This window comes from Sabethes cyaneus, chromosome 2 (assembly GCF_943734655.1).
Source record: "Sabethes cyaneus chromosome 2, idSabCyanKW18_F2, whole genome shotgun sequence".
NCBI lineage: Eukaryota > Metazoa > Arthropoda > Insecta > Diptera > Culicidae > Sabethes > Sabethes cyaneus.
The window spans coordinates 110123023-110147144 of record NC_071354.1 but is presented as its reverse complement, the minus strand read 5'-3'; the positions used below and the strand labels follow the sequence as shown (position 1 = coordinate 110147144).

At 41.6% G+C, this 24122-nt stretch overlaps 1 protein-coding gene across 1 annotated transcript; it reads left to right on the top strand.

Moving 5' to 3' along the window:
* The first annotated feature begins 11184 nt into the window (after positions 1-11184).
* On the top strand, positions 11185-23890 carry LOC128735860 (uncharacterized). Its single transcript, XM_053830345.1, has 6 exons — positions 11185-11668; positions 17640-18859; positions 18914-21472; positions 21539-21794; positions 21858-22210; positions 23837-23890. Exons 1-6 carry the CDS (start codon positions 11185-11187, stop codon positions 23888-23890), a joined length of 4926 nt encoding a protein of 1641 aa, XP_053686320.1.
* The last annotated feature ends 232 nt before the right edge of the window (positions 23891-24122 follow it).

The following is a 24122-nucleotide window of genomic DNA, read 5'->3' as shown; positions in this document are numbered from 1 at the left end:
AATAATCTTACTTATTCTCGCTTGTGGCCTTTAAAAGGGTCATTGGTTACAAATAACATTAAAGCCAAAGCACGTTCATCGCAAATATGATGAGCCATTCGAATGTCCTTCTCTTTTCATATGAATGGCAACAGGCACGTAAGTTAGCGACTTCGATTCACCGTCTTTTGCTCCGAGAAGGTTTCACTAGTTTACTTTCACAGCTTACCACTTTTTACATAGAAAAAAATATGGCAAATACGCAAAAATTTCTATTTTATTTGTATGAGAGTCCTTATCCTCCTACCACAGGGGTGAGGGGTCTCAAACCATCATAAAATAATTTCATGCCTCCAGAAACCCCATCTGCCAAATTTGGTTCCATTTGCTTGATTAGTTCTCGAGTTATGTGGAAATATGTGTATTATTTGTATGGAAGGCCCCCTCCTAAAGAGGGGAGTTCTTGCCTCCTGAAACTCCCACATGTTAAATTTGGGTCCATTTGCTTGATTAGTTCTCGAATTTTGTGGAAATTTGTGTGTTATTTGTATGGGAGCCCCCCCACTTACGTTCATAAACTTAAAAAATTCCCCTCTATCCCCCTTCATAAAATTGCTGGTCATTTTATCTATCCAACGACATATAAATTGTTCTGTTTCGTTCAGTAGTTTAGTAGTTATTAGCATTTGAAATCTTTCATGCAATCGTTACACTTCTATTTTCGTTTTCACAAAGTGCTACCCAATCCCAGTATAGTAAACAAAGACGTAGTCCTACGTCAAAAAGTTGCTATTTGTTAGCCTATATGATGCACTAATTTTTTAAAACGGCATTCACTACAAGTGGTTATATAAATAAACAAATGCGTTGTTTGTAAAAGGAAACCACACTAATAGATGGTGTCGGTGTGGTTAATTGTCTTCCCTGCTTGTGAAGCAAGGTAATCACGAAGAAAATGTATGGGAAAATTTGAAGTTGAAAATTTTCGTTAATTTTATCTGTATTTAGATTGAAAATGAAAATTGTAATGAAAACCATATAATTATTACATCTATTCTGAATCGTTTGGTATTCAAACCATCAAAATCCATTCATAATTGACAGAGCTATTAGCGTTCTAAATCTTTCATTTTTACGCGACGCTCACATTTTTTTATTTTTTGGAATTACCCCCAGTACCAGCTATCTTCCTGGGAGACGTAGTCCTACGTCAATAAAGAAAATTTAACTTGCTTAGTGAGTAATTCATTTGATATAACATTAAACAGCACAATAATCATTTAATAGCAAATTGAGGTATTATACCTCAATGAGGCATTTGTAAGTCATTCTTGTAACTTCATAGCTGATTCAGTAAGTCATTTGGTATAGTACAAAAATGTAAAATAACTTATTAATAGCATATTGAGGTATCATATCTCATCGAGATATTTATGAGTTATTTTTTATAAAAATACGATTACTAATGAATATCAAATTTAGATATGATAGCTGAGTTTGATATTCATTAGGTATGGATGGGGTATTGGCTCCTGCTCGGGTAGCCTGGAAAGTCGAGCAAATTTTTAATACAGTTTCCAGAAGGCTAAAACCTTCAGACATGTTGTGCCGATTATTTTTCGATATCTGATCTTGTTAAAAAGTTACAGCAAAAACCTTTTTTTCGAAGCCATGTTCAACAGCGGAACGTGTATCTTAGAATCTAGTGGTCAAATTTGGCTGAAATTCTTTTTCAGCGTGTAAAAATGAATTATGTAAAAATGCGTGTACAGCACTCGTGCGCTAATTGCACGTCCTCTAACTGCACCGTCTTTTAATTGCACGTTCGCTAGTTGCACGATCGTGCAACTAAACAACAGTTATCTGTCAAACTACACGGGGTTTTCCAGGTGGTTGCTATAAACAAAAATGCAGCGTTGCCGAATGCAAACTCTCTATCTCTGCATTACGTAGATACATTACAAACAAATTCATGCAAATTTGACTAAACTTTGACTAACTGAACACATATTCATTAAGCTTTTAGTTCGTTTGTAAAAATTTAGATGTTCTTCCCAAAATTTAGCGTACGTGTGAATGCATGTGAAGAGTTCTTTACAGTGATAACGCATCCCGTTTTACAATAAATATTGGCAACTATCGTGCAATTAAAAAACGAAATTCGCTAATCGCATCGCCTCATTCGTGCAATTAGCGAACGAGTGCTGTATTGTAAAATTGAATTAATTACCATGAACGCATATAATTCCGATCACTTAATTAATGTAGCCGATTTTCAGAAGATTGAATTAAAAATCATAGTTAATCAGTTTACTTCGATTATGAGCTTTCTCACTGACCATGATTATTGATTCAATTTTCTAAAAATCGACCACTTTGGTTGTATGATCGAAATTAGAAGCTGATCGGAATTACATGTCTTCACGGTAAATAGAGGTTTTCCGTTAAATTTTTGACGTAGGACTACGCCTTACGGCAAGGTTTGGGATAGGGTGTCATTCCGAAAAATCGAAAAATACGAGCATCACGAAAAATGATAGGTTTTGAGCGCTAATAGCTTAACGGTTTTCCGAACGATTTTTAATAGTTCTGCACCAATCGATCGGAAAATCTTCTATGCATCAAACTCGATATAGATATATATTGATATATTGAAGTACGCACTATTGAAAAATTGAAAATAATGAAGCATTGTCCAACTGACAATCCTCGCTTCAATCATGATTGGTTGCAACGTATTTCTCAAAAAAAAGGAACAAAACCTCCCTGTCCCAACAGGTGGAAGATTGTTCGCGACGTTTGAACCTACACCAATTTGATATCTGTGGTTGAGAAGTACGCCAGAAAGTGTGACAAAGTCTCTTCGTCCCAACAAAATTCCTTACGAACGCAATCAAACCTAGTCCAATTTGATATCTGTGCTTGGGAAGTATGCCAAAGTGCCAAACCACCCCTCTTGTTCAACCGGCGTTATCATTTGAACATTAAACCTAGTCCAATTTGATGTCCTGAACGTAAACAATGTTATTGAAGTGTAAAACCACCCCTTTCGTTCAACCGATATCACCTTTGTTGGAGACAAATTCAAATAAAACAAAATTATAAATAATTAACTTAGATTTAGATCCACTCTATCATGTAAATTACTTGCCATGATCAGTTCGTTACGAATCGCACTATGCGTTCTGTTATAAAAATTAGAGAGAGAATCGATGAACCCGATCATAGCCGATCGCCACTGATCGATACCATTTGATATCAGCATCTGCTGCACAGATTATTGTAACAGGCAGTCGAAATATAATTCTGATAGCGCACGGTTCGTTCGGTGTCCATTCTATGCGATAAAAAGAAAGCCGTGTCGGTACGGGTTAAAGTTCATTAGACCTTAGTGAATTTGGTGTTAATACAGTCAATTTGAGTGCTGAAATCTTTGGGCCTTTTTGCTTAGTGCGTTTGTTTTCCCCGGCTGCTATCGCGTGTTCCCGGTGCCAATTTATTGGCGAAGAAAGACCTTCGGTGGCCGGCAAATTAGTTCGAGCGTGAACATTTGGTCCTTCGAGCCGGATCGAAGGGATCATACCGATCGGGAAGTGCGCGTAGTGAAGAAAAAAATAACCCGCTAAGTGTTATCGGTTTGTGCACAACGAGTGCATATATTGCTCAGTAGTGACAGGGCACGTGCTAAGAGGCCATCGGTTGGCTTGCACCCGTCGCCATCGTGCATTGTAACACTAGCACTGTGTGGTGCAATAGTGGAAGCGCGTTTTTTGTGCGGGACTAATTTATGCAGGAAATGCGCGAAGATTAAAAGTGACTTTAAAAGTGCGCTGAAGATTTTCGACTCGTGACGTCGAACCACGTGCAGCGGTTGTGCAAAACCGCTATCTTTGGACGCCATTGCATTGGCTTGATACTACCGCGGCATATTAGGCCATTTTGGACGCTGGCTAGCGTCGCTTTGTAGCTGCTATTGTTACTAGTTCTCAGCCATTTTGGACGCTGGATGCGCGTCGCTTGAGTAGCAGCGACTACTGGATTGATATGGCATATTGCTACTAGAACTACCTGGTGAGTTCGTTCCGATTTATTCTGCATGTGGCTAGCAGTAGCCTTTAACCTTTAAGAAAGTGGGTTAAAGTGGGTGATTTTTCAAGTCATTGTGGCAATTGGGCGGTCACGAATCGAGTGGAAAACCGTTTTCGCGCCCTCGATTTGCGATACCGCGTAGAAGTGGGTACGCTCGCGACGGGAAGGAGCTACCGATTCGATAGTTAAGCTGCTCCGTTCGAATTCGCGTGCGCGATGGTCAAATCACCGCGACGGGAAGGATTTAATCGTGCGATTGTGGTTTGTCCTCGTTTCGGTTCGGTTTCGCGTAGAAACGGTCAGTACGCGTCGGGAAGGAGTTTCGTATTCGTTTGACTGCCGTTTCCGTTCGAATTTGTGCAATGCCTCCTAAAGAGGAAAAAGTACTGTGTGACCGGCTGGTCCAGCGAAAGGGATTCATTGCGATTCGTGATGCGGTGGAAAAATTTATCGCGCGGTTCGACCCAGTGCGTGACTTGTGTCAAGTGAATGTGAGTTTGGAATCCCTGGACCGTGCATATACACAATTTATGGTGGTGCAGAATGACGTCAAGAGGTTGGACAAAAACGAACAGCTGGGGGAACATTTGATTGAACGGGTGGACTTTGAGCAGCGATACTGCGAGGCGAAAGGATTTCTATTATCTAAGTGTCCTAACGACGTGAACCAGATGCTGAACAGCTCTGTTATGGCCAATTCCCATTCTACAACTTCGAGTTTTCACTTGCGGTTGCCGAAGATCGATCTGCCGAGGTTCAATGGTGATTTTTCACGTTGGTTATCATTCAGGGATACCTTTGTGTCAATGGTACATTCGAACGCTGATATTCCAACGGTCGCTAAGCTGCAATACCTGATACAATCGCTGGAGGGGGAGGCGCAAAAACCATTTGAGTCGGTGGACATTGAAGCCGATAACTATGCGTCAACGTGGGATGCACTTCTAAAGAGGTACTACAATCGTCGTTTTCTCAAGCGTCAATTGTTCAAGACGCTCTACGATTTACCAACAGTGAAACAAGAATCTGCTACGCGGTTGCACAGTCTGGTCGACGACTTTCAACGCCATGTGCGGGCATTGGCGAAATTGGGTGAAGCTGTGCAACATTGGGACACACCGCTGGTGAATATGCTGTCGTATAACCTGGATCCGTCCACATTACGAGCTTGGGAAGAGAAAACGAGCAACAAGGATGACGTGACATACGAGGAACTGGCCGAGTTCCTCTATCAACGTGTGCGCGTTTTAAATTCTGTCGGACCAGGGGTTCAACAGGGGTACATACGAAGGTGGCCGGTCAGAATTGGAAAGATTCGAAGGTGAAGTTCGCAGCAAACACTGCTGCAATGTCCAACCAATCTCCGTCATGTCTGCTATCGTGCTCAGACAATCATTATTTACACAATTGTCCAGCGTCTCTAGCGAAGACCGTGCACCAGCGCCGAGAGCTGGCCTCGCAGAAACGATTATGCTGGAATTGTCTATGCTTTGGTCACCAAGCTAGAAAGTGTGGATCGAAGTACAAGTGTCGTACGTGTCACGACAAACATCATACGCTGCTGCACGACTCCGGTCCAACCAAGGTTACACGAAACCCCACCGACATGGGATCGTTAAAAGAAAGCATTTTAGTTCAGCAACCATGCCAATCCAGTTCCGCTACTTCACAAGTAAGCATGGCCGTTCAAACTGCCTGCAACATGGTGCTGTTAGAAACAGTTATTCTCAATGTTATTGACGACTACGGAAAGGAATACCAGGCCCGAGCTCTCCTCGATTCGGCATCCATGGCCAATTTCATGTCGAAGGATCTGGCGAAGCTTCTATTCAACCTTGGTCAAAGGTGGACAACTCAGTTGCAGGAATCGGTCACTCAACAAAAAGGGTAAAAAAATCAAAGGGGTTGTGTACAAGACACGACCGCGTATATAGCTGACGCAGGACTACGTAAGTCTCTTTGTAGTGATAGCAGCATGTACAGAGGTAACCCGATTTTGTCACTCCCCGATTTTATCACTCCCCGATTTTGTCACGTTTCTGACCCGATTTTGTCACGTTTTTTACCCGATTTTGTCACGCTTTTGATTTATCGAAAGTTTAGTTTCAAAACCATTTTCAAACATGTCAAATGTGTTAAAACACTGTGAAAAGAACTGTGTTCAACAAGTTGATTATCGTGGAGTTTCCACAAAAGTTGTTTCTTATCTCCACAGCTATAATAGCTAGATGGTTACTTTCTTTGGCAAAGTTCTTTATAATAATCTTCTCAAAAATTTTGTAGAACATTGTTTTGTTCTATCTCTTACTACTTGAAAAATAAACTTTCTATCTTACTTTTAGAGGGGTTAATCAAAGAATCGTTTATGACACTAGAAAGAGCTTTTTACGCTGTGAAATTCCTCTGAACATAGTTAATCAGTATAATCAACCATTTCGGCGCAATTTGAAAACGCATGTTTTCATTCCTTTGGGACCTGTGCTGTGAAAAAGTGACAAATATCCACAGAGAGGTAGAAGGAAGTGCGAAATGTCCTAAAAGTGATCAGAATGAAATATATATAGTTCGTTCTAAGTTATCTGCAAAAAAATAAAAATTGGAAAAATACCCGATTTTGTCACTGTCCCGTTTTTGTCACCCCTAAATTCGTCATGGGGGTGACAAAATAGGGTCATTACTGTATTCATGCTTGTAATCATTCGATTCTTCATGTATACATGCTATATGCGTTGTATGTAACATTTATCAAAATAGTAACATTGCATACGTTCAATTCTCAAAAGATTGTACATTTGAAAACAATTTAACAAAATCAAGAACACAAACTATTGCTTTCCTGCTACCTTACTGAAATTAAAGATTGTTTTTATTACCCATGGTTCCCCACGTTGAAGGGATTTTACCAATTCAATCCTATTTTATCAACAGCACATCTTTTCAATACACTTCTAATGAAACGGTAAGCATGCGTATTCACGGGAAACTAGCAGTCATTGACTTTTAGTCGGAAAGCCCAATTTCGGAAGCAGCTTTTCGGCTCAAAAGCGAGACTATGTTTATAAAAATGTATATACTGCATTCTTCTTGCCAATCTGAACACAGTGAATATATTTTCATAAACCGAATTTTTGTTTCAAACAAAAAAAAACTGCTTTTGAAATTGGCAGAATCGATGATGACTAATTTCACCTTCATATAGAATCGTAGTATAACCGAACACTACAGCTGTAGCACATTTTTCCAACACAGATATCAAATTCGCCGTGGTTTAATCGTCTCGCAGTAAAGAATTTGCGATCTGTTGGGACAACGAACTTGTGCCATTTTTTCTGGCACACTTCCCTAACACAGACATCAAATTGGACTAGGTTTAATCGTGTTTGTAAGAAATCTGTTGGCACGAGGAGGCTTTGTCACTCTTTGTGGCGTACTTCCCAAGCAAGGACATCAAAATGGTCTAGGTTTAACCGCGGTGTTAAGAAATCTTGTTGAAATGAGGGAGCTTGGTCACTTGTTTTAGGTTACTTCCCAAGCACAGATATCAAATTGGTATAGGTTTAGATCATCGCAAAGAATCTTCCAACCAATCACGAAGCGAGAATTTTGGTAAAACATAGGTTCAATATTTTCAATTTTTCAATAGTTCAACATCAAGAATCCTTACTTTTCTTCATTTGGCTCAATTCTTAGAAGATTTTCCGATCGATTGGTGTAAGAATATTGAAAATCGATAGGAAAACCGCTGAGCTATTAGCGCTCAAAACCTTTCATTTTTCGTGACGCTCGCATTTTTCGATTTTTTGGAATGACACCCTATCTCAAAACTTGCCGTAAGACGTAGTCCTACGTCAAAAAATGCTATTACCGCCACCGTAGAATCGAGAACTCAGTCATTTGCAACGAAGCTCGAGTTTCTCATTTTGGGGCAGCCACCCGCAGAGCTGCCAACCATGCCGATTGACATATAGGCTTGGAATCTCCCGCAAGTCACGCTTGCAGATCCATGTTTCCACGTCCCAGGAAGGATAGATCTTGTCATCGGAAGTGAAGTCTTCTGGGAACTCCATACTGATAGTAAGATCTGTCTGGGAAGTGGTCTTCCGGTGCTAATCGAAACGCCATTCGGATGGGCGGTCTCTGGTTCCGCGTCCAATGAATTTAGCTGTATTCCTCGGATCTGCAATCTCTCCACTACTAATGAGCAGCTTGAAGCTGCACTTCAAAGATTTTGAGAAATCGAGACGATTCCCACTGGTTCCGCACACTCGGTCGAAGAAAACCGATGTGTAGAGCTGTACAGTTCTACCGTTAGTCACGAACCGTCTGGAAGGTATGTCGTGAGTCTACCTCGGGTCGAAAACCCCGAAATTGTTTTGGGGGCTTCCAGAGCTATTGCAGAACGACGCTTTCTCAGTCTGGAACGCCGATTACTCCGAGATCCTGCAACACAGGATTCGTATCACCGTTTTATGCTCGAGTACGAGCAACTCGGTCATATGAAAAGGCTAAAAGAGCCTGTAAACGACACCAAACCGCACTGTTATCTCCCGCATTATCCCGTTTTCAAGGAGTCAAGCAGCACTACAAAGGTCAGAGTTGTTTTTGACGCGTCCTGCAAAACGACGTCCGGTCATTCACTCAACGATACTCTGCTGGTTGGCCCCGTAGTTCAACAAGACCTACTATCTATTGTTATGAGGTTTCGGACACATGCCATTGCTCTCGTTGCCGATATCGAGAAAATGTATCGGCAAATCCGGATTCACCCCGACGATCAGTCGTATCAGCGAATTCTATGGCGGGTAAGCCCGGATGAACCCATCTTCACTTACGAATTGCAGACAGTGACATACAGCACAGCGAGTGCTCCGTATTTGGCTACGAGAACTCTGCAGAAGATACCACAGGATAGTGGGCAGCTATATCCTGCAGCAGTCAAACCAGTCATGGAAGACTTCTACGTCGACGATCTCCTCTCCGGTGCATCAAACGTAGAATCGGCTCTGAAACTCCGTTACGAGGTGTCATCTATGCTCAAAGACGCTGGGTTACCGCTCAAGAAGTGGGCATCAAATGCTCCTGAAGTACTCGAGAATATTCTGCCAGATGATCTGGCCATTCTCCCGTTTCGAAATCTCCAAGACAATCAGGCCGTCGCGACGCTCGGTCTCGTCTGGGAACCTAAACCCGATATACTACGGTTTAAGGTTCAGCTCCCGCTTCCCGCTCCAGTCCTTACGAAACGTAAAGTAATGTCGTACATCGCTCAAATTTTTGACCCGCTTGGTCTCGTGGGTCCTACGATCGCCATGGCGCAGCTGTTCATGCAGCAGCTCTGGGCTTTAAAAAAGAACGGTGAATCCTGTGAATGGGACACACCGCTCCCACAGAAGCTGCAAATAGAATGGAAGCAGTTTCACACCACACTCCATATGATAAGTGAAGTTCGCGTTCCTCGTTTCGTATCCATGCCAGGTACCACTAATATCCAGCTTCATTTTTTCTCGAATGCGTCCGAGCGTACCTATGGGACATGCTGCTATGTTCGAACCGAGTCTGCGGGCATCGTTTGTGGTCAGCTGCTGGCATCTAAATCGAAGATTGCACCGTTATCTACACGCCATACTATCGCCCGATTGGAGCTCTGTGCCGCGGAGTTGTCAGTCAAACTGTTCAACAAGCTGAATGTCGCACTGAAACTGCCGTCAACAACACATTTTTGGACAGATTCAACAACGGTGCTGCAGTGGATACGGGAGTCACCGAACCGTTGGAAAACGTTCGTTGCAAATCGAGTGTCGTAGATACAGCTTACCACCAATTCCGATAGTTGGCGCCATATTCCCGGAATAGAAAACCCTGCCGACGACATTTCTCGAGGATTAAATCCTATCGAACTTCTTAATCGCAGTCGTTGGTGGACAGGGCCACCATGGTTGTTGCTGTCTCCGGAATCTTGGCCGAAGAAACACTCAACACTCTTCTGAGGGACGCAGAAGCCCACTTGTTGCTATGATCACGACACAATTAAGCTTCTGCGAGGAATTGTTTACTAGATATTCTTGTTATACTAGGTTACGCCGAGTGACCGCCTTTTGTCAACGGTACCTAAGATTACTGCACAAGCGCTTCTTACAACACCGTTTTGATGCGGATAAGTATACACCATTAGTTGCGCAGAAATTGTCGCCGAATTCTGCCTCACCACTCACCGCGTATGAACTACAACATGCCGAACTGTCACTCTATCTGCTCGCACAAGCAAAGCTGTTATCTGAAGAGATTACCGATCTAACTGCTGGCGATCGTGTAGCCAAATCATCCCCGCTGAAGTGGCTAAATCCGTTTATTGATCCAGATGGTATCCTGCGCGTTGGTGGCCGGCTTCGTCATGCCTCGCTGTCCAGTGATAAAAGGCATCCAATCATTCTGTCTGCCAAGCATCCGCTTGCTGCTCTGTTGGCTAGTCACTTTCACCTAAGGCTACTGCATGCAGGTCCGCAACTCCTGCTAGCTACTCTACGCCAAAAGTTTTGGATTTTGGGCGGTAGAAATTTAATAAAATCCGTCTGTCACCATTGCCACACTTGTTTTCGTAACAAGCCCACACTAGTCCAGCAGAGCACAGCCGATTTGCCAGCTTCGCGAGTAACGCCAACCCGGCCGTTTTCCGTCTGTGGAGTCGATTACTGCGGACCATTCTTCCTGAAGTCCGCCGTACGCAACCGAGCTCCAACCAAAGTTTACGTGGCCATCTTCATCTGTTTCTCTACGAAGGCAGTTCACATCGAATTAGTGAGTGACCTGTCTACAGCCGCTTTCCTAGCCGCACTTCGTCATTTGGTCGCTCGGAGAGGAAATGTAGTGGAACTACATTCAGACAACGCAACCGCGTTCAAAGGTGCATCGAATGCTCTCCATGATATTTACCGCATGCTGAAGGTCCAAGAAGCAGATCGAAATCAAATCTTCAACTGGTGTTCCGAGAACGGGATTCTGTGGAAGTTTATCCCACCCCGAGCACCACATTTCGGCGGCCTATGAGAGGCCGCAGACAAATCCGCAAAAACACATCTACTAAAGACTATTGGCTACGTACACGTTGCATATGAGGACATGCTCACACTGCTGGCGCAGATAGAGATGTGCCTCAATTCGCGTCCACTGACTCCATTGCCAGACGATCCGTCTGACCTCAAGGTCCTGACACCGGGACATTTTCTCGTCGGGAGCAGTCTCCAAGCTGTCCCAGAAGTCGACCTCAAGGAGACTCCCAACAACCGTCTGAACCACTGGGAGTTGACACAGAAACAACTACAAACTATCTGGTCCCGCTGGTATCCAGAGTATCTGCAGCAACTACAATCCCGAACAAAGAAAGGCTGTAATCCACCGGTTGCCATCGAAGTCGACCGCGTTGTTGTTATCAAGGAAGACAACGTTCCACCTGCCAGCTGGCCGCTGGGCAGGATCGTCAAGTGCCATCCGGGAAAAGATGGTGTCGTCCGTGTGGTCACGCTGCGAACCGCTGCAGCCAAGGAAATAGTACGCCCCGTGGCCAAGATTGCTTTACTACCTACATCGCCGAGAAGTTCTCCAAGTAACTGAAGCACCATCATCCAGGTAGAGCAACCCGGACCGGGAGAACTTGCTCGATGCGCACCTGCGCATTGCGCAGGTAATTGCAATTCCAATCTCGTAATCCAAATCGTTCGATCTACCTGGTCTTTTCTTTCTTCTCGGTGCTGGCGAGGAAGCTGAAATGCTGACAAGAATCCACTTCAGCGAAATTTGACTGTCCATTTGTCATCAAGATATCTGCTGGAGAAACACCCAAACCAGCAGTACATGAGAATTATGTTCCGGATTTATTGAAACACCTGCGTATTTCAAGGTGGCCGGAATGTTGAAGACAAATTCAAATAAAACAAAATTATAAATAATTAACTTAGATTTAGATCCACTCTATCATGTAAATTACTTGCCATGGTCAGTTCGTTACGAATCGCACTATGCGTTCTGTTATAAAAATTAGAGAGAGAATCGATGAACCCGATCATAGCCGATCGCCACTGATCGATACCATTTGATATCAGCATCTGCTGCACAGATTATTGTAACGGGCAGTCGAAATATAATTCTGATAGCGTACGGTTCGTTCGGTGTCCATTCTATGCGATAAAAAGAAAGCCGTGTCGGTACGGCTTAAAGTTCATTAGAACTTAGTGAATTCGGTGTTAATACAGTCAATTTGAGTGCTGAAATCTTTGGGCCTTTGTGCTTAGTGCGTTTGTTTTCCCCGGCTGCTATCGCGTGTTCCCGGTGCCAATTTATTGGCGAAGAAAGACCTTCGGTGGCCGGCAAATCAGTTCGAGCGTGAACAACCTTTGAACATTAAATCTAGTCCAATTAGATGTTCTGAAAGTGAAACGTTATAGAAAAGTGAGCGGCCACCCTTTTCTTTTGCCTGATTGCATCCATATACTGCAAGAATTTGTTCGGAACTGGTGTCTTGCTCGCAAACAGGGCTGAAGGGATATTTGTGTATTTTACATGACTCAGCAATTCCAAAGCGAAGAAAATCAGCGACTCTCTTATCCGAGAATAATTGAAAATGTTTCATTTGCTGTTTTGCGTCAGTTAGTTGCTTGCAATTCTTTACATAGTCACAATAGCCAAACAGGAGGGATCCGTAGTGATGAAAATTTTTATTTGACCGTCAACTCGGTATAATGCAGTCCGGTACAAAACATTTTCCAAACAACTTCAACTTCCATGAAAATGAATAAAAACATGTAAAAAATAATCGACTTGCAAAATTTTTAATTCTTCAACCTGCAGCACAGTCAAGCCATTTTAACATAACAATTTTTTGATGTCATCAAAATACTTATACATACATGTAAATAGTAAAATTTGATGTTGCAGTAAGATTTGAGGTGCTATTAATAAGATATACCTACAGAGACTATAAATTACAGAGGCGCCGAGACACTCAAAATCCGCAAAATTTTGAAACAAAACGGAGAGTACCATCACAAATTAAGGTAATTCTCCGCTTTCGTTCAAAATTTAGCGGTTTTTGAGTGTCTCGGCGCACAGTGGTTCCATTTGTTAGGATGGGCGGTCATAAATGGACTTTTCATGACAATGCAATCCAGCATCATCAAAATAGACGAAAATAAGTCTCTTTTAACCAAAACACACGTCAAAGTTGTATGTCTACGATTTCGTTACAATTATTTCAATTTGGATACTTTTAACGCAGGAGCACTGTTACTAGACACTTTTGACGTAGGACTACGTCTTTGTTTACTATACTGGGACTGGGTAGCACTTTGTAAAAACGAGAAATAGAAGTGTAACGTTTGAATGAAATATTTCAAACGCTAATAGCTACTATACTACTGAACGAAACATAACAGTTAATATGTCGTTGGATAGATAAAATGTCCAGCAATTTTATAGTAACATACTAATAATAATTTTTTATACGCTAAATAGTGAAAATGTGTGTAAAGATTCAAGGTCGAATTTTTCCATACATTTCCCTTGTTATCGCCTAGCTTCACAGGCACGGACGACAATTAGATACACCAAAGGATTTGGATCCAAATGATAACCTTGAGACCACTTTGTAAGCCACACCCCTTTTCCAATCCAATCGGCAACATCGATGGCTATTGACGGCAACACCGGTCCCAAAGACAAGCAAAATCAGAGGGCAATGGCCAACGTGAATCCCACACGATGCACTTAACATTACATTTTGCATTATCCCCATCGCAGACATGCGAAATTGTTCGATAGCTTGCTCAATCAGTGTCGGACAATCATTTAAGCAGCAGCAGCCGATATGGTTTCCCCCACCACCTACACTAGCTTACAAGCAGCAGCGGCAGTGCCAGTGACTATAAAATGGTACTCTTGGTTCGCCGTCTGCACATTCATCGCACAATCGCACTGACGGACGGTCAGCATTTACCATCGACAGCTGTTGGTGGCGAAAGCAACGGCATTTGGCGGCAAACACCAGCGATCGGAGCCAACAACGATAGCAATCGGGAGGTAACGATAGCATTTTTGGCGGCTATTGGAGGCAAATCCAAGGACCTTTGCGGCATCTAATGTCATTTTCGATGACAATTCGAGGCACCCAATAGCATTTTGGCGGTTATTTTCGCAAACCAACAGCAAATGGAAGCAAATCGACTGACGGGCAGCAGCAAATTCAGCAGTAGGCCGTTGTGGTCTTAAACAGTTCTTATAAGAACTAGAGTAATTGAAGAATCAAAAGAATTTTCTTCACTTTTCTAAATGGTTAACGTTTCAACGTTCCATGGAAAATGCTTGCTCATTCAGCGTCGGATAATCATTCGAGCAGCAGCAGCAATTGATCTGGTTTCCCCCACCACCTCACTAGCTTACAAGCAGCAGCGGCAGTGCCAGTGACTATAAAATGGTATTCTTGGTTCGCCGTCTGCACATTCATCGCACAATCGCACTGACGGACGGTCAGCATTTACCATCGACAGCTGTTGGTGGCGAAAGCAACGGCATTTGGCGGCAAACACCAGCGATCGGAGCCAACAACGATAGCAATCGGGAGGTAACGATAGCATTTTTGGCGGCTATTGGAGGCAAATCCAAGGACCTTTGCGGCATCTAATGTCATTTTCGATGACAATTCGAGGCACCCAATAGCATTTTGGCGGTTATTTTCGCAAACCAACAGCAAATGGAAGCAAATCGACTGACGGGCAGCAGCAAATTCAGCAGTAGGCCGTTGTGGTCTTAAACAGTTCTTATAAGAACTAGAGTAATTGAAGAATCAAAAGAATTTTCTTCACTTTTCTAAATGGTTAACGTTTCAACGTTCCATGGAAAATGCTTGCTCATTCAGCGTCGGATAATCATTCGAGCAGCAGCAGCAATTGATCTGGTTTCCCCCACCACCTCACTAGCTTACAAGCAGCAGCGGCAGTGCCAGTGACTATAAAATGGTATTCTTGGTTCGCCGTCTGCACATTCATCGCACAATCGCACTGACGGACGGTCAGCATTTACCATCGACAGCTGTTGGTGGCGAAAGCAACGGCATTTGGCGGCAAACACCAGCGATCGGAGCCAACAACGATAGCAATCGGGAGGTAACGATAGCATTTTTGGCGGCTATTGGAGGCAAATCCAAGGACCTTTGCGGCATCTAATGTCATTTTCGATGACAATTCGAGGCACCCAATAGCATTTTGGCGGTTATTTTCGCAAACCAACAGCAAATGGAAGCAAATCGACTGACGGGCAGCAGCAAATTCAGCAGTAGGCCGTTGTGGTCTTAAACAGTTCTTATAAGAACTAGAGTAATTGAAGAATCAAAAGAATTTTCTTCACTTTTCTAAATGGTTAACGTTTCAACGTTCCATGGAAAATGCTTGCTCATTCAGCGTCGGATAATCATTCGAGCAGCAGCAGCAATTGATCTGGTTTCCCCCACCACCTCACTAGCTTACAAGCAGCAGCGGCAGTGCCAGTGACTATAAAATGGTACTCTTGGTTCGCCGTCTGTTCATTCATCGCACAATCGCACTGACGGACGGTCAGCATTTACCATCGACAGCTATTGGTGGCGAAAGCAACGGCATTTAGCGGCAAGACCGGTTATTGGTGGCAACACCGATTGTTGACTGCACTGAAGAGGTTGATGTTACTTGTAACCAATGGCCCTTTTAAGGGCCGCAAACTAATTAAATGAAGCATAATCAGAATTTATCTCAAATGTGCAAAATGGTTTTGATTATTATTTGTAACCAACGGCCAGAAACTATTTGAAGGAAGTTGGTTCAAATATCAAACTACGCATAACATATTTATTACAATGATCTGTGGGCTGGCCATTCATTGCTATTTCAACCTTTGTGAAATACAGTAGTGATTTATTAAAGAATTCGCTATGTCTAAATGGTTGCAGGCGTTATATTTACGTAACCACCGTAAACGTATTCGTGAACAAGTGGCTGGTGTAGTAATTGAACCAAGGATATCCTTAACAGGAGCAGAGCGTACTAGATTATCACGCAAACGAAAGCGTGAGAGTGCTTCTAGTTCGGCAGGTGAAGTTGCAAGTTTTTCGCACGAAGAGGCATCGCCCGCAGATATCAATCCATCGCATACCGTTATAATTCCGTCACATGAAATGACAGGTAAACATATTTATAGAAAATTATCGCATGCTATTTGAGCTGTTTAGAAAGAAGTTCATAATAAATTTCGTAGCGAAATTACAAAAATACACTACAACTCAGTGCATTGATGGCAACAAATGTTTGTTTATTCGTGAATCTAAAATTGAATCTAAAATTTCAACTTAAATTAGTTGTGAAAATCTGGTGAATACTTAAATTACATAGTGGATCGTGAAACAATGTTCAAACTATCTCTGCTCTATTTACTCTATTTACTGCTAAATTGCTAGGGAATAGTAGGGAAGTGAACTGCTTGTATCCTCATGACTCAAGAAATGCACCGATTTTATTGTCCAGTCCCAGATATACCTGGCTGAGCTTCTATCAAGCAGTTATTAATAATTGTGTAAGACAGATTATCTAGTTTGGCATATTATTTAGTATCAATGGCAATTTCATTCTTACTATTTATTATTTGTGAAGATATCTTATATCACATTATACTAAGTTTGAAACGGTTGAGTGCTTTAAAGAAAGGGATGAAATTGATTCAAATGTAAATTGGGTAACATGATCATCTAAAAGCGGTATTTTTGTTTTCGGTTCGCTCAGTACATGCTAAATCATTGTCAGTATTATATACCTTCGGGAATCTCTCAGCATCGCGTTGCCCCAATGTAAAATATCAAACGCCTAATGAAAATTACCATAATTTGCATTCCATATCCCACGCAACCACAGAATTGGATATAAATAACCTAAAGGTTAAAGAATTTAAATAACCTTTAACATTTTAGACTCAGTACACTGATTCATCTGTAACAAACTAGTAATAGTATTATTAAATGCGCTGACTTTGACATATTCCTGTATATTCAATCGTCACAGTCTACTTCGTATCAATATTTTGATTTGACATGTATTCTAATTATTCATTTACTTGATGGCGTTTGATGAATTCGACAAGTTTCTACATCGAATTTTGAACGTGCTGACCAGGAATTTGCTAAACGTTTCATACAAAATGAGTTCGGTGCTGTATGCAGTGTCTGTGACAGATTATGGTTTGTTAACGATTTGAAACCTATAACACAAGATTTTGCAACAGTATTGCAAGAGAGTGGATCGTTTGAATCAGTTAATGGATTTCAAGTATGCCAAACTTGTCGCAGCAATCTGAAACAACGAAAAATTCCAACATTATCTAAAACTAATGGGTTTGCCTATCCGCAAGTACCGACGGGTTTACCGCCGCTCGATCCTATTGCAGAAAGGTTAGTGTCACCTCGCTTACCTTTCATGCAAATACGTCGTTTGCGCTTTGCTGCAGGTAAGCTGCAATGCTTTAATAGTTTCATTATTATTCGTCTACACAATCTTTAATCACAGGTAGTTACTCGATTGTTGGTCAAGTAATCAATTGCCCCGTAGATGTAGGTGAGATGTTGCGCTCCCTTCCTCGTCAACTTGACGACGATCAAGCGTTTAATGTATTCATCAAAAAACATGTGATACACAAGTCTTCCTACCTGTCCGGATTCGTTAAGAAATCGGTAGTTAAAGCTTGGCTTACGTATTTAGTTAAAACGCCATTGTACCGCAGATACGGTATCGTTATGGACGGTAATAGAATAGAAGATCTAGATAACAGTGCTCCGGATGATCGGATTGCATTGGAAACCATTGATTTCGATAATGAAACAGAGTTGCTACTGGGTCAACAAGAAACGCTTTTATGGAATGAAGACAAATGCCTAGAAATCGCCCCCGCTCAAAACAAGATCCCCTTGTCTATAATCTATGATGAGCATGGCGAAGAGCTGTCATATCCTGCCATTTATTTCGGCTGTCCGCGTGAATTTAGACCAGGCGTACGCGTGACGTACTTTATGATTGCTTCTAGCGAAACTCGTCGTTGTGATAGACGAGGAGCAAAGCCACAGCACGTATTATACATGGCGATGAAAGTTCTTCGTTTACGAGTTTCGGAAGGATTGCAATGCACCTTTAAGTGTATGGGCACCGCGAATGTTACTCGCGGCGATCTTCAGAATAGGGAATTTATGGAGCAATGCATTAACCGGAATCTATCGTTCCTGAAAACCATTCCGAACTCAGTCCAGTACTGGCAGCAAAGGAAAAGGGATCTTTTTGCCATGATGCGCCAACTTGGTAAGCCTACGATGTTCCTAACACTTAGTGCGAACGAAACAAAGTGGCCTCACCTGCTCAAAACTCTATACCGGTTATCCGAAAGAGAAAATAACACCGAGTTAACAAATCCAATGCAGGAATTGACTGCCTTACAGAGAGCAACATTGGTCAACAATGATCCGGTTACGTGCTGCGCATACTTCAATAAGCTTGTGGACACGATTATGATTCTGTTAACGTCGCCAAAGTACAACATATTTGGAAAATATCAAGTAGTTGATTATTTCAAGCGGATCGAATTCCAACATCGGGGTAGTCCACACGCGCATATCTTGCTATGGTTGAAAAATGACCCACGTGAAGCAGTCGGAGAGAATATGACCGATACCGTGCGGTTGATTGATGAACTCTGTTCCGTCAAGGCCGAGGATTTACCGGATACCTATGGTTATCAGGTAAATCTACTGTCCATGTGTTGTACTTCGGCATATTCAATTTGTTTATTCTAGGTTCATAAACATACATTCACTTGCTATAAGAAGAATGAAAACCGCTGTCGGTTCAACATTCCTTATTGGCCCATGGACCAAACCAGGATACTCGTTCCTATTGCTTCGGATGATAGCCGCCGCGATCAGTTGGTTAGAAAGGCCAAGAAAATGCGCGAAGTACTAGATACAAATGCATTCGACACACTGGAATCGTTTCTTCTTGAATGTAATTGTACAATGGATAAATACCTCGATGTTATCCGTGCAACCATTCGCCGTCCCACTGTTTTGCTCAAACGATCCATGTCTGAACTTTGGACAAACTCGTTTAATCCGTGGATAGCTCGAAATCTGCTCTCGAATATGGACTTGCAGTTTATATTGGATGAATATTCGTGTGCTGCGTATGTTGTCGAATATGTGAACAAAACCAATCGAGGAATAAGTTGCCTTCAACGAGATCTTATCGCACTACAAGAACAATTTCCTGATCAAGACTATACTGAACTTCTGAAGAAACTGAGCATCAAAATGCTCAACTCCGTGGAGATGTCGGCCCAGGAGGCGGCATGGTATCTTTTACGTCAACCGATGTCAGAAGCAAGTCGAGCGATACAATTCATACCAACGATGTGGCCGCATGAGCGTACGAAATCAAGAAAGCGAAATGCACGAATGGATGAAGAGGGAATCGACGACAGTTCAACTGATGTCTGGACATTAAATATCGTGCAAAAGTATGAAGCGCGGCTCGGTCTAGATGATGTATGTCTAGCCGATTTTGCAGCAAATTACACAAAAGAACGAAATGGTACTAATTCATATAAGATCCGCCGTTTTTCCCGTATACTGCAGTGGTGTGGCTACGAGATGGCAAAGCTCTTTGAGTATAAGCGAGAGATGGTGGTGTTGTTTATACCATTTCGGAATGAAATGTGCGATGTTCTCGACAATAACAAGTTTCTTCAACTCTACGACCAAAACGAAGCAGCAATTCTAGCGAAGCGCAAGCAATATGATTGTGAGCTCAATCTTGAACATATCGTTGACGAGTATTTGCGGTTGTGTATTGAGGATGAATCAGGTGTACAGGAAACGGATGCTAATGTTAAGCGTGCTGAGTGCACGAGAACCATTGCAATGGAACCAAATGACGATGATATTGTACTGCTACCCACTAACGCCTTATCGGCGGTCATTAAACAACGCACCTCGGTAATGACCAGTCAAGAATATTGCAGTTTAATGCGGAAGACAAATCCGGAACAGCGCGCTCTGATTCTTCACGTTATCGACAGCCTCCATTGTTTCGATGAAACCAGAAAACCGCTGCAATTGTTTTTCACCGGGCCGGCCGGGTGCGGCAAAACTTTCACGCTTCGTATTGTGATGGAGACATATAACCGCTTCAGTCAAGCTCATAACTCTCTAAACAACGCCTATGTTGCTTGCGCATCTACCGGAAAGGCAGCGGTAGCTATTGGTGGTACGACGGTGCATTCCGCTTTCCATATAACAATGGATCGGCGGCATCATGGAAAGCTAGGTTTCGAGATGCTCCAATTGTATCGCAATTCATTTGCCAATATTAAGCTAATTATAATCGATGAGATCAGCATGATTGGTGCAAACATTTTGAACACTGTTCATACGCGACTGCAAAATATTAGTGGCAACTATGATGATGCTTTTGGCGGAAAAGACATTTTACTATGTGGAGATTTTCGTCAGTTACCGCCAGTAAATGCTAGAGCCCCGTTTAAACCTGTGAACAATTCCTTAGGAGGTGCTTCACTCTGGCAGTCTTTGAAATTCTTCCCACTGCGTCAAGTTATGCGACAGAGTGACACTGAATTCTCATCCATACTCACAAAAATCGGAAACGGCGAACAATTATCGGATGACGAGACTAAAGTCATTGAGGGGAGATTCCGTACAGCTGAATGGTGCCAGGAAAATGTACCGAACGCAATTCGCTTATTCCATAGGAACACCGATGTAGAAGCATTCAATCAGAAAACATTGAGTCTTCGGCAAGGATTAGATCATACTGCTGAGGATGTAATAACTGGACATAGAGATGCTACCCAGCTGACGAGTGCCCGCACCAAACTATATCGCATGAGCGTCGCTGAAACCGGATGCCTTCCGTACATGTTACGATTGGTTGTGGGAATGTCGTATATGATAACTACGAACGTGGAAGTAGCAGACGGCATTGTAAATGGTGCGATTGGCGAGCTTATGTTCATTGAGTTCGCAGAAACTGAAGAGCAATCCGCCTGTCGATTGTGGTTCAAGTTTCAGAATGACACAGTTGGCGCTCAACTTCGAATCAAGTCAAGGCCGATAGTGTTTTCGAAGCCCGGTGTACTCAGACAAGACTGGACACCTATCAGTAAGCGATCCGCCAATATCAAACTTAGCAGCGCTATTAAATGTAAACGAGCTCAATTCCCCGTCGTTAGTGCTTGTGCACTCACCATACATAAATCGCAAGGTGGAACATTCTCAGAAGTCGTTGTCGACTACGACAGAAGTCAGGAGCAGCAGTTAGTATATGTTGCGATGTCGAGAGTAAGTTCATTGCAAGGTTTGTACCTAACAAACTCAACGAACTCGTTCAAATTTCACCATGCGAAGGGCAGTAATACTCCCAAAATGAAAGAATTGCGTACAGAGATGAGTCGACTAGAGAACCACAGATTGGTAACAATTCGGGATGAACTGATTGAATTCGTAACCAGCGGCAACCATTCTTTCGTGCTAGTTAGTCTAAATATTCAGAGCTTCAATGCTCATTCTGAAGATGTATCAACTGATCCCGTTCTTAGACTGGCAGATGTCTTTGCGTTCAGCGAAACATGGGCAAACAATAACGCATCGTTAGCAATGGAAGGTTCGTTATATTCATTCTATTTCTTTCAATAATTGTTACGCATTATTTTATCTATTTTTGCAGGGTATACCTGTATCACGCATTTTAAACGAGAAAACCAACGTGCTGGTGGAGTTGCCATTTTCGTGAAAAGTGAATTTGCAACTATGTCATCCCAACACGAAATTATAAAAGCGAGTGAGGTACATGACGCTATGCTTCTAGACGCGGAAAATTTTGGAGATATCTGCGCTGCAGAATTGTTTATTGACGGAAGCAAAACAATCTTATTCGCCGTTTATATCTCACCGAATACGTCACTGAAACTGATACAACTGTTTTTAACTCGACATCTGTTTTACTCGAATTATGAAACCCCAACAATAGTGACAGGTGACTTCAATGTGGATATCTCTAAAGAGGAGAATAGCGATTTGGTAAATTTCATGACGGAATGGATGAAATTTGATCTCGTGACTGATCCCAGACAGGCAACAACCCTGGGAGGTTCATGCATCGATCTTACTTTTTCGAGGAATATTCCGGTATTGTCTACGAAAAGGTACGTGTCGTACTTTTCGTATCATCGTCCTCAGTTCACGTTGCTATCAAGTTAAAATTGATAAAGCCGAGACGATCGTTTTCTACCACAGCCCTAGAGTAAGTAAGGTTTAACAGTATCGACTTACATTGAATTGATTGATTGAATTGATTTGTTCTGTTAACAAATACTAAAACTTAGAAAGTTTTGTAAGTTTCACATCCTACTATTTATTTCAGTCATATATTTCAACAGTGGTCATTCGCCTTGCCAACAATCGCTCCCGATGAACCCTTTTCGATTGGCAGCTAAATTTATTTTATCACGATTTACTGTTTCTTGATAACCGAGCCACGGTGCCTGATTTTGAACTCGCGATTTTGGGGCCATTTGTGATGGCATTGAATACTTTAAATTAATCTTTTGTAAGTATCAAATCTGTTAGCAATCATCAAATGTTAATCATAGTCACATAATGCTATGTTCCACATAGTTGACGCTTATATTGAAATCGATTTTCTATCGATTCATCCCTTTGCTGGCATTCTTTAACAGTTTACTCCTACAATCGGTCCCCGAACAACTCATAAATTGCTTATCTTAAATTTAAGCAATAAATAAGTATTGTATTTTTATATTTCTTATTTCTTATATTTTTTGATAAAACTAATTCATTTCTACTTTACAGTGATTTGGTATTTCCTATCACTCCTCTATTAGCGGGCAACCATCATCCTAGAGTCTAAAGGACCGAATAGCGACATCCATCTATTTATTGGCAACAGTAATTATAGTACTGATTTTTAAGATGTGCTATCAGCTCAAACATAGTTCTTTTCAGGGCCACCAAACAATTTCAAACGGTTTTTTTCAAAACCACCATTGATTCAATGAAGAATAAAATCAGAATATTTCGCTCTTCTTTTACAAATAAACACTCAAACAATGATACTCACAAATACTCAAATATGCATATGCCAGAAATGCAGTTTACATTAGTCTTTGATTTAATGATCAGACATAGTTATACTTCATCGATTAAAACATGTTATCAATATAATGAGTATTATATGACACAGTCCTACGTCACCCTTTCGTACAACCCTTAGGGCTGTATACCTTGTAGTTTTTATTGTCATTCTCTTCGTTTTTCTTTGTTTTGACTTAAAGGTAGTTCCAAAATACTTATTGTACTTATTTTTGATCAGTTTTGTATGTTTATTTTTGCTACAACAAAAAATTGCAAGCAATATAATGATAGTATTAAAAATGCAAATGTTTCTATGTTATTTATCCAAGTATTTTACAAACTTCAATCTAAATATGTAATAGTTCCAACATTTCTTGAGGTAATTTTGGTGTGTTGGATTTGAAGAATAAGTTTAAACTTGCAATGAATGAATATGAACTTAGCAATAATCATTGCAAAAGGTTTTAGTAGCTACCCGTGGTGGCATCTAACGGGTATGAGTCAAGCGAAAACTTTCAATATATTTACTATTCGATTCCGCTGTTTCTTTAGACAATTTTGGAATTGAAACGAGTACGTGATAAATCACCAAATGATTATAAATGAGCAATTTATTAATAGATAGAAGAAGATAATATTATGAGTATTCATCTACCAGCATTCGAGCAGTTTATAGCTTATTCCTTAAATTTTACCGTATTGATTGCGTACCCAGAGGACAAGCGCTACAAAATAGTTCTACAACGTTCAAGTAATTTCACTTTTAAACCAATTATTTCTAATCTTAGAGTATTTGAAGAATTTGTTCGCTGTATTGAGTTGAATCAATATATATAGA

Excerpts from the sequence above, each read along its gene's own strand:
- LOC128735860 (XM_053830345.1), top strand. The coding sequence starts at position 11,185 with ATGCTCACACTGCTGGCGCAGATAGAGATGTGCCTCAATTCGCGTCCA. Across the intron at positions 18,860-18,913 it reads CGGATACCTATGGTTATCAG|GTTCATAAACATACATTCAC; the intron begins GTAAATCTACTG and ends TGTTTATTCTAG. Across the intron at positions 21,473-21,538 it reads TATATGTTGCGATGTCGAGA|GGCAGTAATACTCCCAAAAT; the intron begins GTAAGTTCATTG and ends CACCATGCGAAG.